At 32.2% G+C, this 18,138-nt stretch overlaps 1 protein-coding gene across 9 annotated transcripts in view; it reads right to left on the minus strand.

Annotated features, from left to right (window-relative positions):
- Positions 1-18,138, minus strand: part of PIEZO2 (piezo type mechanosensitive ion channel component 2) — a 545,237-nt gene that overhangs the window by 129,099 nt on the left and 398,000 nt on the right. For 8 of the 9 annotated variants that reach the window (XM_031946649.1, XM_031946651.1, XM_031946648.1 and 5 more), the window contains exons 8-12: positions 15,245-15,407; positions 10,139-10,258; positions 6,991-7,029; positions 5,768-5,906; positions 3,533-3,669 (exon numbers count right to left, since the gene is read on the minus strand). In XM_031946649.1, coding sequence (XP_031802509.1) covers positions 3,533-3,669; positions 5,768-5,906; positions 6,991-7,029; positions 10,139-10,258; positions 15,245-15,407 — 598 coding nt within the window. The remainder of the gene's footprint in view (positions 1-3,532; positions 3,670-5,767; positions 5,907-6,990; positions 7,030-10,138; positions 10,259-15,244; positions 15,408-18,138) is intronic. The other variant, XM_031946650.1, reaches the window with a different exon arrangement.

Below are 18,138 nucleotides of genomic sequence, written 5' to 3' on the forward strand. Positions count from 1 at the left end.
TGGTAATTTGGAGAGAACAGTCAGTTGAGTGATGTGGTCAGAAGCTAAACTGCACAAGGTTTAGAAGAAAGTCTGATGAGATGATATGGAGGCACCAAATGTAGATAGTTTTTTTTTTTTTTTTCTCCAAGGTATCTAGCTACAAAGAGGAGAGATACAGGTTAGTAGCTAAGGGGGATCTTGGCATACTGACATGGTTGTTACTGATTTTTAGGGATGGAAGAGATTTGGATGGATTTGTGGGCAGCAATAAAGAAGCTACTGTAGAGGAAAGAGTGAAGAATAATAGTGAGGGCAATTTGATAAGAATTATAAGTAAGAATAGATATAGAGGATTAGGCATTGTCAAGGAGAACCTCATCATCATAGATTAGAGTAAATGAAGATATAGTGGGGAAAAAGTCAAAGAGATGTGAATGGAAAAGAGAAGAGGAAGTTATTTGCAAATAGCTTCCCAAATTCCTTTCAAATAATAAAAAAATGAAATTATTTTATTTATTAATCATTCCCAAAGGTGTTTCATTTTTCTAAATCAACATGTAAATATTGTCAACACTTGACTATACAAGAAACTAATTTGTTTAAATTAGTTCCTTTTCAGTATGTTTGATAAGGGATTTTCTGGGAGAAGAGATTGAAAATATTGACCAAAGTGGTTTGGAAGTTATCTGGATTTTAATTGTTACTAACTTCTTTATTCCTTATTAAAACAGATAATCAAGGGTAGACTGTGTGTACAAAACCAATTGTGAAACAATTTTCTTTCAAGTATTCCTAGACAAAATCAGTTTGGAACAAATAAAAATTTGCCCTAGGCTTTCTACATTGCTTTCCTAAAGCATATTTTAATTTTATGGTAATGTGTTTTTGATAATAGAACTGTTTAAGCACATGGGTATTATTAAATATGGATAGTAGGTGGCTCAATGGATAGAGCTTGGAATCAGAACATCTCATCTTCATGAGCTCCCAGACATTAGCTCTATGATTCTGGGAAAGTCACTTTGCTTGCTTTACTTTCTTCATCTGTAAAATAAGCTGGAGAAGGAAATAATAATCTACTTCAGTATCTTTGCCAAGAAAACCCCAAATGGGGTCAAAAGAAGTCAGATATGACTGAAGCAACTCAACAAGAACAACAAAGTGCTTAATAAATGCTTGTTGACTAACTGACCTAAAATACATGGTCTCTGATGGATTTTTTTAATATTAAAAAGAGAATGGAAATGGTGGTAGGGGTGAACAAGCTGTAACAGACAGCCAATGAGGAAATTCAAAGAAAAAAGGAGGAAAACACTCCCCTCCCCCATTAATGGAACAGTAGGAAGAGATGTTGTTCCAGTAACATGGCAAGATAGAGGGATAGCAAATGAACAGTAATTGTGCTCCACTGGTCCTTCACAATATCTAGAGCATGAAGAAGGCCTTCAGCAGGTTTGATGGAAGTATTGTGGCAAATTTATGGGAGAAATTCAAGAATAACTGCACAGCAAGGCAGACAAGAATGAGTTGTAATCTGTATCACTGGAGGGAACATAAGCCATTTGAGTATTTGGATATTTTCAACTTCAAGTCCTCAAATTTAATTTTTTCTATTTTATTAATCTTTCATCTCTACAGTTTATAAAAATTAGATCACCTTTAATTTGACTTATTATAATAAATGACAGTAAAGAAAAGGAAATTATATTCTGTCATTCTCTTGTGATCCATGGAAAGTTCTTCTCAATCATTCCAATTTAAATTGATTGCTGTTTACTCACACAGCGCTTACTAAGGGAGACAAAAAATGTAAGAAGTGGCAAATTAATTTTAGGGGTAAAATGCCAAAGAATCCATTAAATATGGTAATTTATTGAATGTGGTAATACAATGCTTACTGTGTTCAGTTTGGGAATATTGTGATCATTTTTGTATACTAATATTCTGGAAATACACATAAATATATATGCATTATTCTGACAGACTTGGCTCCTCTGAACTCCTCTGTCTATGAAAAAGTCTGATAAAATAGGGATCTTCAGTACAAAAGAGAAATTTAAAAAAAAAATTAACAGCTTGGCTCTGTTAAAACAACAAAATGGCACCAGGCAAGACCCACATTCTGAATGGGCAGTCTGCTCTCTTAAGTATGTTTTTACAATAGCCTTTTTCTGTCAAATAGCAAAATCTACTTTTGAAAGTATTTACTTTATACAAAAATGACCAAACTAAGCTATCTTTGAGAGAAAGAAGAACTCTATTGTTTTAAGGAGTATTATGATAAATACCATTTTGACTGAATTAAATATTTAAAATTTAGTTATTTCACTAAAACTGATGATAGCATTTGGTCATCAACCAAACTATCACAATGAATAGTAAAAAGTACAGAGCTAGAATTTTAATTAAAATACTTGATTTTTGAATCAGAAATGAACCTTGTTCAAGCTGGAGAGCAAAGCATTTTTTCCTTGCATCCCAATATAAATATAACTAACTAATATTTACCAGAAAAAAATTGAATTTATGTGTAGATATTTGTTCAGTTGGTAAACCCTTTCTCCTATTTGGGAAAACTGAACTCAATTCTTTTTGTCTGAAGTTTGACATTTTTTTATTACTCCTCCCTAAAGGTATTTTGTCCAAATGTGGAAGCAATAATTGACTACTTTTGTTGATATAAAAATTTAAGGCTTACCCAAAGTATTCAAAACTGCAGAATATTGTCTTACAAAAAGGGAAAGATGATATCTCCTTTATCTATCAGTTGTGATGATAAGTGGAGGTTAGAAGAGGCATATAAATAATATCATGTACTTAATCCTCACACAAATGCTTCATTTTGATCACAATGGGGTATATGGAGGCATGGACTTATCTGGGAACACCATTGCATCCAGGCAGATATTCCTACCTGAAATTGCTTACATTTTAATACATCTTATCATAATTCATGTAACAGCAGTTACAATATACCTGCATCCATTCCATCATCTTGGATACTGATGTTTCTATATTCTACCCTTAAAACCTTATATCTCTAGGATCTCACTGATGTGATTCATCCTGTCATAACCACACACCACATGTTTGTTTGTTTTTTAACCTTGTGCCATGACAATTCACACTTACCAAAAAATTTCAGGGACATAGATGGGGTAAAATCTAATCTAACTTAAATATATATGTTGTATTACATTTTCTAAGGTGAATAACAGCCCATCTTTTAGGAAAGAGCACCTGGAAACCTACTTGGATAAATGGTCCATTTTGCATCTGAAGATAATATAAAGGGACAGTATGATTTGAGGAATTAAATTGAGGGAAGTACATTAATAATTCAAAGTTGCCTGAGTTCAGCTAGACATGAGAGGAATCTATAAAATAAAAATATGATGAAAAATTAACATAACAAGTCATCATCTTGCCAAGGTATTTGGAAGATAAATATATGTATGCTAGAAATATTGAAGGACAATTTAACACCCTGAACAAACAGAACTGTGTGCACTGCTATTCCAGTTTGCTTATATTAACAGTTTAGACATACCATCATGGCAATAAGGGCACAGATGTAACTCTGTTTCATAATAAACTGAAACACAGAGACCATGGCATGTACTTTAATATTTGGCTTTTCCTCTTGGCTCCTATTTTCTTCTTCCTCCTCTTCTTCCTCTTTCTTTTCTGTGGAAAAAAATATTTTATTTATCAATTCACTGAAGTATTTTTTTTAATGTTGCAAAAATACTATAATGTCTCCCTCTTCCCATGTGTATGGTACACAGCTATGCCTGAGATAATGTCTTTCTTGCAAAGACTTTAAAAAGCATTGTTTTAATTAATGAAATATATTGTCCCAGCAAGTCAGGGCAGAACAGATTGTGTGTAGATGGGAATGGCATATATAAATACTGACAGAGCAAAACCAATTAGAAATAGGGAATTATATAGGACTGAAAAAAAATCTTCAAAGTGAGCAATATGTCTCATGTTGTTGTCAATCTGAGCAAAAGAATAAAAAGGCATGCTGAAATGAATAGTTCCTAGGGTAAGCTAAATGAAGTTGGATATGTGTGCTGACAGTCATGAGTAATTGAGACAGTGAAAAAGAAGGTAGGAATAAAGTGCCTACTCTGTTCTAGGCACTATATTAAATGCTTTTCAAATATTGTTTCATTTGACCCCAAAATTTGTCTCATTGGAACTTTTTGGTAGGTGTCATTATGACAGGATGAACTATATCAGTGAAAGAATTTTCCAGTGTTTTGGCTTAAGGGTTTCCATTTTTATTTATTTCATGATAAACTTGATTATTTGGGTTAATAGATTAAGTATGAAAAGCAGTAATAAGTGTACCATACTCCTTTGTTTTTCAAAGAAATATATTGTTATTATTTTGGAGACCTCTCTGATTATTTGACACAGTTTGTCCATACTTCATGGATATTCTTGGTTTTTGTTTTATTTTTTAAATCCATTTCACGATTCCATTCTTGTCTAATTGCTCCTGATATTTCTTTGCTGGATCAATTATGTGATGGTGAAGGCAAAGTGGTATAGTGGATAAAGGGTTGAATTTAGAGTCAGGAAAACCTGAGTTATTAATAATTACTTGTATAACCTTGAACAAAACAACATTTAATCTCACTAGATCTCTGTTTCCTTATCTGAAAAATGAGAAGATTAAATTAGATGATCTCTAAAGTATCTTAGGATCTAAGATCCTAAGAAAATATTTATACATAAAGAGTCCAGCAAGAAGTGGCTCCTATTATATATTATTGATCAGTAAATGATTTCTTTGATAAGTAGGGTCTCCCCATCCCCAAAGGAAAACTATTAGAAATATAAAATTCATAGAAGCAATTAAACTATACCTACATCACTATCCACACATTTCCCCCCAAACTTTTTGTCTTCAATCTTTCCATAACTCTCTCTTCATCCCTCCATCTCAACTGAGGACCTCAATTCTTACTTTACTGAGAAAACTTAAGCTATTTAACATTAATTCCCTTTTCTACTCTTCTCTTTATTTCACATCCTCTTGAAAGCATTCCCACTCTCTGATAACTAAGAGTCTCATCTTTTTGACAAGGCCAGTATCTATACATATGCCATTGATCCTATTTTTCTATCAGATTATAGCTTCAATTATTTTTTCTTTGCCTCCCTCTCTTCTTCCTCTTTCTCTCCCCCTCTTTCTTCTGTCTCTCCCATCTCCTTTTTCTCTCTTTCTCTCTCTCCCTTCCCCCTCTCTGTCTCTCTGTGTCTCTTTTTGCTTTTCTCCTCTCTTTTCCTATTCTCCTTCCACTCTATAAAACCTGTCTTCAATCTTTGCCTATCTATAAGCTCCATTCCCTACTTTGCTGATTAGCTAGAAAAAAAAAAACACTCAGGCAGCTATTAGAAGCTCTGTTTCAGAGTTAAACTCAGAATTGTTGGGACTATTGGTCTTTGATACAATCTAAAGCTTGAGAAGGGAAACCTCTTGGGGATATATCTATTGCCCTTTAATGCTCTTTTTTATTGAAGGTAAAAGAGACAAAGAAAGATAGGTTTCACATCTATTTTGCTGTGAACTGAGCTTTGCTGAGAGAAAAGACTTGGAATTGATTAGACAAAGTAGATTTAAGGAGCTTGACAATTTTCTTAATTAAAGGAACTGTTTGCCACTGAAAAGGCATTTTTTTTTAGTATCCTTTTGAGGACTGCTATGAGTAAAAAGAGTTTGTCTAAAATGAAGAATGCTCTATATCAAACTAGAGTATCAGTTCATTACCTGATGTTTCATTAGATGGCTCCCATCTGTACTGTGGTGTGGAATACATGTCAGTTTTGGCTGGCCCATTCTCAATGGGCAGGCTAGGATGTATGGTATGGTAATCAACAGGAGCACCATTCACAGTGACCAACAGGACCTGTCAAATGAAGTTTGTGCAAAGAAATATCACTTATTACCATTTTTTTCCCTGAAGATTGGTCTTCAGAATATCAGACATCTAAAGGGTGGATCAAAAACAGCTTATGTTTCAGATTTCTAATTGCATTTAGAAATATCTGGATTTTGAAATCAGACATATTTAATGAAATCTATCAGTTTATGTGTGAATGTTTAATGCTGCATAAATGGTCTAATTTTTTTCTTAAAGAAAACTTAGACTTGCCAAAGTAGGAGTTTAACTTAGGCTTGAGAAATTTTTTAAATAAATATTTTAGGCCATTTATAACTTTGCTATTGTTTACTTGTCTCCTTTTTCCTGGTACATAAAGAAAGAAATATCAGTGTTTTCAGTTTTTTTTTTAATTTCAGCATATGTCTAATTCTTTTTGATATTTTAAGAACATATGCACGATGGTGGAAAGGATAACCTGGACTTTTTATATTTGAATTTTAAGTCTAACAATTGAATGCTAATTCAACTAAAACAAATGGAAATAAGATCAGAGAAATGAGGAGTTTAAGTGCCCCAAAAGAAAACTGAAATAATTTACTAGTCTGAAATCTTCTACCATGCCTAAAAAAAAATTCTAAGAACTGATAAACATATGGCCTGACTTCCTAGCACCTCTATATTAGAATATTCCCATTGTTGATACTGCCATTGGAAAGGATCTTCTCATTGTCAATGGTGATCTTTTCCCTAAATCCAAAATTACTTGCCAGTTCAACAGAATTTTCAGGATTTACTCTATATATGATTTTCTAATTTCCAGATATACCATGGAGCTATCACTGCAAATAAGAATATATATAATATACATTAAAGAAAAAAACATAATAAAAGTTCCTTTTATAAGAACTTAGCAATTTTTGATGTGAATTGCTTTGATTCCATATTTATTATTGAATATATTTTAATAAGAATTAACTAAAATTGTCTTCTGCTGGCAAAGTGATCTTTAGATTTTTGAATACAATATAATTTTAAAATAAAGAATTAGATAAACTCAAATTCATTCCTTTATTTACACATACACAAAAGACAAATCTAACATACTAACATCAGATGGTTTGTAGTCATCTTGGGTCATGGACAACAGCTGAAAAAAGCAATGTAGGAGAGCATATTAATAAAGCATGGGTAAATAAATTAATATTTCTACATCTAATATGTACATGCACACCTTTCTAAACCATTACTGAATATTTTTTATTAAGAATTACCATGCAAATTATTAAAGAGGAAAAAAGAATTGTACATTTGATGATATATATCTACTACATAGTTCCAAATGTTAACACGAAATCTTAAGTACAAATTAGAAGTTGTTTGTCGTCATATGAATTTTACAAACTGGTTACACAGAACACAAGGGCTTTGTTTTTTAGAATGAAAATATAAAATAGAATGTGTTAGTAATTTGTAGATTCTTGTCATATTGGAAGAGTAGTGATGTAGTGATAACAAGCATTATGGGGAAAAGAGAAAAGTAGGAGAGAAAACAGCTACATCACAGAATTTTTCAGAAATGTTTTTTGCTGAAGACAGCTTAGTATATGTCAGTGTAAAAAAATCACACCCATTTCTGAAGTTTAGATTAGGGAATTCTGAGTTGATTAGAAAAGGGTGTCCTCAGAATTTTGATCAAAGAATCCAAAAGATGATACTGGGTTGAGCAATACTTTCTTCTTAACATCCGCATTGTTGTTGTGGATGTTGTCAGACAAATAGAGTTGTAAGAAGACTTCAAAATACATACAAATGCTTTCCTAACAATTTCTGTTAAATGACTTTTTAAACTATGTTAGTGTTTAGTTGCTATATGGAGACTAAAGTTTATATGTTAATCACTGTATTAACTGGCATACTTTTATATAATAAGTTTTCTTCCACATGCCTCCAGGTTTATTGTGGTATGAGAATGCCAATCATACATAGGTTATATTCGTTAATTAGTGAAAGCTTGAAATAAAAATTATTTGTAAAAAGACAGAAGAAAATTATAACAAGGCAGAGTAGAAGGAAATAGAAAAATTCATCTCTTACCTACCATTAAATAATAACTTGATTAAAACATAACTGATTACCCCTGAAAAACTGGAGATCTGACTAGAACCCCTGAGCCAATATCTTTTTTACAAGAGTGAGAGGGGAGAGTGTTCAATGACAAATTTAGAAATCTATGAGAAAATAGGCACATCAATGTCTTGTTGGTGAACCTGTGAATGTGTTTCATTCTGGAAAACAATCTATAATTATGTACATGGAGTTACTAAACCTTTAAATCTGTTCCTAACCTTTAAATCTTTTTTTTTTTTTTTAACCACTGCTTGGCTCATTTTGGAAAGAAAAAGAGAAAGGGGAGAGAGAGACAGAGAGAGAGAGAGAGAGAGAGAGAGAGAGAGAGGTCTTATGAGTACAAAAATATTTTTATCAGCTCATTTTGTAGTGGCAGAGAACTGGAAACTAAAGGAATGCATATCAATTGGGGAATGACTAAACAGATTGTAGCATATGAATATAATGGAATACTATTGTGATGTGAGAAATGAGAAAAAAGATCATTTAAAGAATTGAATGAACTGATAAAAGTGAAATAAGCAGAACTAAGAAGGCCAATTTATACCACAGAATCAATATTACAAAAACAATTTTGAAAGATTTAAGAGCTTTATTCAACTGACTGATGAACCCTGAATTAAATTAAAATTAAATTTTAAAACTAAAAAGCAAAGATAGGGAAATGGCTTCCATGAAAATACTGGTGAATATTTTGAGTTGGCTTGTTTTGTTTCACACATTCAGTTGGATTCCCGAAATAATTCTAATTTTTTGTTATACTATAGGTGAATATGTAATAAGCATTTAAATGGAGAGTTTGTCTTTTCAAAAAATACATAACTAAAATGAGCAGGAAAATATTTCTTTCTTAATTTCATAACTTTTGGGGAAGTAAATTCCAGTCTGAACAAACAATAAAAAATTATAACAACCATTTACAATATCAATAATTTACTAATCGTTCAATATATTAATATGCATCACTGTGAGGAACAAAGAAGTTGCTTTATCTGACTTTCATGAATCTGTGTACATCTTGACAGCTTTGTTAGACATGCATAATTTTCTAATGAGGCTTTCTGATTTCTAGATTCAGGCTTTATTTAATTAGGTTTTGTGACAGTTAATTTAATTTATAGATTCAAATGAGTTATGCTGGAAAGAAATCTAAGCATTCATGTAGTAAAAAAAAATTCATTTAAAAGATGAATTAAGCCTCTGAGAATTTAAGTAAGTGCCATGCCCATGCTTATAAAGACAATAAACACCAGAGCCAGAATTTGAATCCAATTCTCTGATTCCAAATGTCATGCTCTTGCCAATTATTCCATAACCATTTAAATGGCCAAAAATAACTGGGCCTTTCATACTGAACCACATTTTTATTCACATGGACACAATCTGCCTTTTCCTCCCAAGGAACAAATTTTTACCACTCCTCAAAGCACATATGTGTGTATGTAAATAAATGTAAAATATCAATAAAGAATGTGTTTATAACTCTATATTCTTTTATTACTTTAAACATTCCCTACTCAATAAAGAAATCAAGCTACTTCCCCAAAATTCATTTCACTAGTGAAGACTAAATGATTTCTTTAAATTTTTTTTATTAAAGATACTGTACCAATATCTTAAACCACAAACTCTTGTGTCTGATAAATTAACAAAATACAAAATGTTATTTGGGAAGGAATAATGGGTTTAGGGTCATAGAATCTGAATTCGAATCCTGTCTTTGTGCTTTAATACATCTATGATATTGAGCAAGTCAAATAGCTTCTTTGAGCTTCATTTTAATTAATAAGAAAATAAAAAAAGGTTGTTGAATAAAATGATATAGTCCCTTCCAGTTCTGAATTTGGGATGCTACTATATGCTGACATGAAGTTATCATTGTTAGTCAGTGACGGTGTAGAGTTAGAAATTTAATTAATTTCTTTTTTTTAAATCTTTGAACATTCATTTCGATAACTGTACAGAAGATAACTACATTTGTTTCTATATCAAAGCCTTTGTGGGTGAGCCAGTTGGGTTCCTGTTTCATTATACCTGTGTTAGAATCATTACTCAGATTCAACAAGAAAATACCTGCAATAGAGGCAAATTAAAGGTGAGAAATGGCAGTTTCTTTCTCCAAGCCTTACTTTTCTCTCATCAGTTGGGTAGTGGGTTGCATACCACAAACTTCGCCTTCTTTCTGCAGTTATTTGGACAGGACTGCAAGGCATATCTTTATCTTCATCATTGGTTTCATCATCTTGAACCTAAATCACAGAGCAATACATAAGAGTAGTCTATGCTTCCCAATACATCTCCCCAAGTGTTATCTCTGAGAAGCACTATAGTTTCTCTTCTTTACCTCTCATTATTATGTTTCATCTTTTGTATATATGTAAGAAATGAAGTATTGTCATTCTTGAAAATGATGACAGTTTTTCACTTCCATTTCTAAGTACATTAACATTGAAATATTTTGGGACCACTACTGGATTCCATACTTTACAATTAGTGTAGTTTAAAGATAATAATTGTGGAATCTCAAGAAATGTTATAATTTAGAATGGAAATCAAAGTTCCATATATTATTAAGAATAAGAATTTATAGCTATATATTTATATCTATCTATATATTACCATTAACTTCTTTCATTTGTCTTCTTCCTAAACTGTAGGTAAATGAATCAAAAGGCTCAACCATATAGGGGCTAATTTAGCAAGAAATGGGTATTTTTAAGCCAATGGACAAAAATGTTGATCCTCAGTTATCTTAAAGTGACAACTGGGATTCAAACTTTGCTCCAGGCAATGAAATTGGCATATAAGAAGAGAATACCTAGTGTCCTTATTCATCTGGTTCTTTTCTATTTCTGGTTCAGAATAGTTTGTAATGTGATTCAACAAGGATAATAATAATTCTCCCAAAAAAGCAATTTTTACATTATGGGGATGTTACTAATTCTCCACTAGAGAAAATACAGTGAATTTCCTCTTACTCTATTCATTCTCTTCTATAGGACAGGAAAATGTCAAAATCCTATTTCTCAGGAAGATTGGGATCTTGGAAACATCAAAAAAATAGCTTTATTGTATCAATAACTGTTGATTTCAATTTGTAAAGCTGGTGTAAAGTGTTAAGAAAGCACTGATGATTGATATATCTGCTCTTTTGTTACCTTTGTGACAAATGAAAAGTATGTGTTTCAGGTGATCTTAAAGCTGGTAAGAGATAGGATATTCCTATTCTTAAATAAAGATAGAAAGGATCATATGATGGATAGACTATAGATGGGGTGAAGAAGATAAAGAACTCAAAATAATGCCGCTTTGGGGATTGAATTTCTGGCGTGGTGTCCTTAGTAACAGATAGTAGACTAACAATATGAACTTTTAGAGAAAAAAATGAATACTGCTGAAAAGTTTCCTGTACACATTAAAGATTCCTCTATGGTTGTATTTCCAAGTAACTTATTTCCTGAATGTTCCTTAGTTCTTGAATTATCCCTTTGTAAATATAAGACAATGTAGCCTAGATAGTTGAAGAGCCCAGAATCAAACAATATGGTTATACAGAAGAATCTACTCCTTACCCCAATATAATCTTGCAAATAATAAAGGGCAATGAAGTCTGAATGGAAATAAATACCTTTGTAACAGCTAAAAAGGAGTAAGGGGAGAATAGGAAATTTGGGTCCTACTAGGCATTTCTTATCCTGGTGCAGGTAGAGTTCAATGGAACTAAAGAAAACTGACATTTAAAACTATTAATAACCATGCATCCAAAAGAAGCAAATAATTATTACAATTTAATTATAAAACTGATGAGGGGACAATGCATCCCAGATTCATATACAAGTTCTCAGCAGCAGTTTTAGCTTTTTGCCATTACAACTTCAAGGTGTTTTTTCCCATGTTGTTTTTGTTTTGTTTTTTAAATTTTGGTTGTTAATTTACAAGAAAACTTAGAAAAGGGGCAGCTAGATAGCAAAAAGGCAGCTAGATGGCACAGTGGATAGAGCACTGGTCCTGGAGTCGGGGGGGGGGGGAAGGATCTGAATTCAAATCAGGCCTTAGACACTTAACATTTACTAGCTGTGTGACCCTGGGCAAGTCACTTAACCCCAATTTCCTCACACACAGAGAAAGACAGAGAAACACGCAGAGAGAGAGACAGAGAGAAAGAGAGACAGAGGCAGAGAGACAGAAAGAGAGATAGAGACAGAGAGAAAGACAGGGACAGATAAAGAGAAAGAGAGAAAAAAGAGAGAGACAGAGAGACAAAGAGAAAGACAGAGACAGAGATAGAGAGACAGAGACAGAGAATTAGAAAAGAGAAAAAAATAGAATTGAAAAAAGGCAAGTAAACTGATAGCTACAGTCTTTGGACTTACACTACTTGTACATAGTTACTGTTTGTAGTAGAACCAAACAGGGACCCTTCACTAACTGAAACTCATATCTGTTCTCTTCTTTCAATTCAAAGAGGCAATCAATCAACACATTTTTGTTATACACCTACTATATGCCAAGAATTATTCTAATGCTAGGGATACAAGTAAATAGAATGATTCACTACCTAGTTTCAAGCCCACATTACCTATCAACTGGATTATTTTAATAGATGCATTGATTTTTAATGCATTTTTAATAAACTTATATATGTACAAGCTCTATCTCTCAATACAATGAAAACCACTTGAGAGCAGGAACTATTTCATTTTTATTTCTGTATTCCCAAGGCCTAATTCATTTCCTTGAATATAGTTGGCTCTCACTAAATGCTTATTGTTGACTGACTCCTAATTGATTCATTCTAAATTTGCATCTAAACTTGCATCTAAACAAATTCTAAACTTGCATCCTTATAAATTCCATTCTTCATGTAGCCAACAAATTGAAATTTTAAATCACAGTTTTGACCATGTCATCTCTATTATAAAACATAAACTTCTTAGCTCAGACTTTGATAATCAGACCAAGACCTATTCCTTCAGATTTTTTTCTAATCATTCCTCTTGCATTGTACATTCCAACCAAAGTGGTTTGTTAGCTATTCTCTCAACCTAACATTTGATCTCTCCCACCTCTTGTGTTTTTTAAAACACTATGATCCTTCTTCGAATGCACACCCCTTTCTGCACACAAGTCTCATCTTCGAACTTTCTCTTATAGCAGACCTTTACTGAATACTGTGGCCTTCTACCCTGGTTATTAGTCTTCTTTCTGCATTGATGTATATTTACTTATCAATATGCTTTTTTTAGCTCTAGTAAAATTCATGCTCTTTAGGTGATTTTCATACCCAAAGTGGTAATATTCACACTATCAAATAGCTCTTTAAGAAATTACTTATAGAGAATTAATGGAAAAAAAAATCAAATGAAGGTGGCCTAATTGTACCAGATCTAAAATTATATTATAAAACAGCAGTTACCAAAACCATCTGGTAATGGCTAAAAAATAGATTAGTTAATCAGTGGAATAGTTTAGGTTCAAAGGACAAAACAGTTAATAACTTTAATACTCTAGTGTTTGACAAACCCAAAGACCCCAGCTTTTGAGATAAGAACTCACTGTTTGACAAAAATTGCTGGGAAAATTGGAAACTAGTATGGCAGAAACTAGGCATTGACCCACACTTAACACTGTACAAGATAAGGTCAAAATGGGTTCATGACCCAGGCATAAAAAATGAGATTATAAATAAATTAGAGGAACACAGGATAATTTACTTCTCAGACCTGTGAAAGAGGAAGGAATTTATGACCAAAGACAAACTAGAGATCATTACTGATCACAAAATAGAAAATTTTGATTATATCAAATTGAAAAGTTTTTGTACAAAACAAAACTAATGCAGATAAGATTAGAAGGGAAGCAATAAACTGGGAAAACATTATTGCAATCAAAGGTTCTGATAAAGGCCTCATTTCCAAAATATAGAGAGAATTGACTCTAATTTATAAGAAATTAAGCCATTCTCCAATTGATAAATGGTCAAAGGATATGAACAGATAATTCTCAGATGAAGAAATTGAAACTATTTCTAGTCATATGAAAAGATGCTCCAAGTCATTATTAATTAGAGAAATGCAAATTAAGACAAGTCTGAGATAACACTACACACCTGTCAGACTGGCTAGAATGACAGGGAAAGATAATGCAGAATGTTGGAGGGGATATGGGAAAACAGGGGCACTAATACATTGTTGCTGGAACTGTGAATGCATCCAACCATTCTGGAGAGCAATTTGGAACTCTGCTCAAAAAGTTATCAAACTGTGCATACCCTTTGATCCAGCAGTTTTACTACTGGGCTTATATCCCAAAGAACTTTTAAAGAAGGGAAAGGGACCTGTATGTGCAAGAATATTTGTGGCAGCCCTCTTTGTAGTGGCCAGAAACTGGAAACTGAGTAGATGCCCATCAATTGGAGAATGGTTGAATAAATTGTGGTATATGAATATTATGGAATATTATTGTTTGGTAAAAAATGACCAACAGGATGATTTCAGAAAGATCTGGAGAGACTTACATGAACTGATTCTGAGTGAAATGAGCAGGACCAGGAAATCATTATATACTTCAACAACAATACTATATGATGGTCAATTCTGATGGATCTGGCCATCTTCAGCAATGAGATGAACCAAATCAGTTCCAGTGGAGCAATAATGAACTGAACCAGCTACGCCCAGTGAAAGAACTCTGGGAGATAACTAAGAACCATTACATAGAATTCCCAATTCCTATACTTTTGCCCACCTGCATTTTTGATTTCCTTCACAGGCTAATTGTACACTATTTCAGAGTCCGATTCTTTTTGTACTGCAAAGTAATGTTTTGGACATGTATACTTATTTTGTATTTAATTTATATTTTAACATATTTAACATGTATTGGTCATCCTGCCATCTAGGGGAGGGAGTGGGGGAAAGGAGGGGAAAAATTGGAACAAAAGGTTTGGCAATTGTCAATGCTGTAAAATTACCCATGCATATAACTTGTAAATAAAAAGCTATTAAAAAATTACTTGTAGTGATACCATTTTTCCATCTAGTAAGGATAGGGGATAGGGACAGGGTTGTTTCACTTTTGCCTTTGTATCCCCCAAATCATGTATACAATAGATGCAAAATAAATGTATATTGAATTCCATTAGTAAATAACACAGATTTTCTCAGAAAGATACTGACAGTTCCCTACCAAAGACACTTTTTAGACAAGACCATGGAAAACCTTTTTATGCTTACAATGGGTTCTTGTAGCCAAAGTCGAATCAGAGTTGCCAGAGTATAATATGTCACCAGTAATAGAATGGGGTTGGCATGATGATACCAGGACAACTTTGGGTGCACAATGATCTTCCATGTGCTTGAACAGTTTGTTTGAATTACTGATGTGATGCCAAATAACCTGTTTAAAAGAAATAAAAGAAAAAAACATGTAAAAAGAAAAAAATACTTGGCAATTTTATAGTACTGTGTTTAGGGTAAAGCATATACGTTTCGCTATATGTAGTTTATAACATTACTCTCATATGACATGTCATCATTCTTATTTCTTAGCTCCTGTGTATGAGTCTCTAGAGCTCTAAATAACACAATTTGTTACAAAGGAAAGAATAATTTCCTTTAGTTGAACAATGTGGATTTGTGTCCCAGCTTTGCAGCTTATACTACTTCAGTGTACTCTGGTATGCCATTCAACTTCTTTGAATTTTAAATTAGTGACTGATAAAATGAGGTCAATGACCATTATTTTCCTCAAAAAGTTATTGCAAAGACATATGCAAACTCTTTTTGATTGCTGTTCAGTCATTTCAATTTTATCCAACTCTGTGACACAATTTTGGAGTTTACTTGGCAAAAGTACTGGGGTAATTTGTCATTTCCTCCTTCAGCTCATTTTACAGATGAGGAAACTGAGGCAAACAGGGTTAAGTGACTTGCCCCAGGTCACACAATTAATAATATCTGGGATGGATTTGAAGATGAAAACTCATGAAAATGAATCTTTCTGATTCCACACCACTGTATCATCTGGCTGTCCTGACAGACTATAATTGTGAATTCTAAATGACGATTAATCTTATATATTTAAAATACAAACCCTTGAAAACATTAGCATTAGCCAAATAATCCTTATATCAGCCCAAAATGTCATGTATATTAAATATTGGAGAAGTAATCAGAAATTCACAACAGAAGGGACTTCAAGTTCATTAATATGTGGATCAATCAAAAGAACTACAGATATTAATACTGAAGAAGAAAAGATTGGGAAGGAGGGAATGATAACTGTTTGCAAAATCTCCTCTTGTAGAAGAGGGATTAGACTTTAGATTTCCCTCAGAGTATCTAACTGGGAACAATTAGCAGAATTTTCAAAAAGGAAAATATAAAGTTCGTAAAAAGAGGGAAAAAATCCCATAACTTCTTGGTATTTAATGTCATCCAAGATTATGACATTTAATGTCATAATGAGATACCTTTCAGGGGACTACTCTTCATTTGAGATTTTTAAGTAAAAAATTAGGTGACCACTTGTCAAGTATATTGTGAAGAAAACTCTTTTCAGTTACAGATTGTACTAGATGACCTCTGAGTTTCCTTTGAAATCCGAACTACTATGATTTTGTTAATATTATGACCATGCTACCAGAAACCTAGAAATGAAAAATCAGAATTGATATAGTTCAACATGTTAGCTAGAGTTTATATAGTTCAATATAGTATAAATTTATTAAACCATATTAAATAAGATTAATTATGTAGTTACGATCAAACCAAATCATTGCTCCAGTCATTGCATGCTTTGTGGACTCTGACTGAATTAATCATGACTTCACATAAGTACTCATACTATCCCTGGATAACTCTTATTATAACCAAAGGAAGAAAAGTGGGGAAAATCCCAGAATCAGATCACTCTGGGAATCACAGCTATACTTTACTTCTGAGTCTCATTGGCTTTTACTTCAGTACACATTCCTCTCATTCTCACCAAACTTTCTCCCCATAGTTAAATGTAAGTTCAATGAAAGACATCTCAGAAATCTTCCCATTATGTGATTCCCTTAAATATTCCCTCAGCAAAATAAGTTTCAATCAGCTGCCACTTGACTTAGTACTTTTTCAAAGCTCAAGTGGTATGGGTAGCATTCCAGCATGATTTCCTTGACACGGCATAAAGTAGCACTTTTATTTTCTTTAATTGTTATACTATGCAGTAAACTTAATCTAATTTAATTACTGGATATTAAAAATATAATTTATATGTTTAATATTTTTGTGCAAGTATTTAAAAATATTAAATTGAAAGTTTTGTTAAATAAAACTTAAGGAATACTTTTTGCCTACTATGTGGAAAATACTATTAGGTATTTGGAATATAATGAAAAAAAAAAACATTCCTGCAGTCTAGGAACTCAAATTCTATAGTATGTACAATAAATACTAAATATATAAAAAGTCGAGACAAGGCAATTTTTGGAATGGTGGGATAGAATTGCCCATTGAAAATCCTACTCTATTAAATAAAAAAAATACTTTGTTTATTGTAGGGCCAGTATTTATTACTGAATCAGTCAACAAATATTGACATTAACCAGATTTTATTCTTTAGCAACCATGTCATTGCTATTTTCTTTATTATTATTATATTTTTGAAAAATCAAATTAACTAAGAGTTTATTCCATTGATTTATCTTTTTAAAAAAAGTTTTTAGTTTAACAGTTCAATTGTTAAAAAAAATTATAGTTTTGTTAATCTTCCTTTTATTTTCAGGTTTTCTATTTTGGTTTTTAGTCAGTAGTTTTTAATTTGCTAGTTTTCTAGTATTTTTTAGTAATATGCCTAATTTGTTGATCTGTTCTTTTTACATTTACTGAAATGTATTTAGAGATAAAAAAATTTCCCCTAAGTACTTTGGCTGCATTTTACAAATTGTGGTATCCTGTTTTACTGTTGTCATTATCTTTAATTAAATTATTGATCATTTCTATAATTTGTTTTTTGACCTATCCATTATTTAGGATTATTCAATTTTTTAATCAATGACTTAAAGTCTCTTTAGTGTATCTAATTTTTCTTGCATTACAATTGAGAAAGAAGCATTAATTTTGCTTTTATACATTTTTGAGGT

This window comes from Sarcophilus harrisii, chromosome 1 (assembly GCF_902635505.1).
Source record: "Sarcophilus harrisii chromosome 1, mSarHar1.11, whole genome shotgun sequence".
NCBI lineage: Eukaryota > Metazoa > Chordata > Mammalia > Dasyuromorphia > Dasyuridae > Sarcophilus > Sarcophilus harrisii.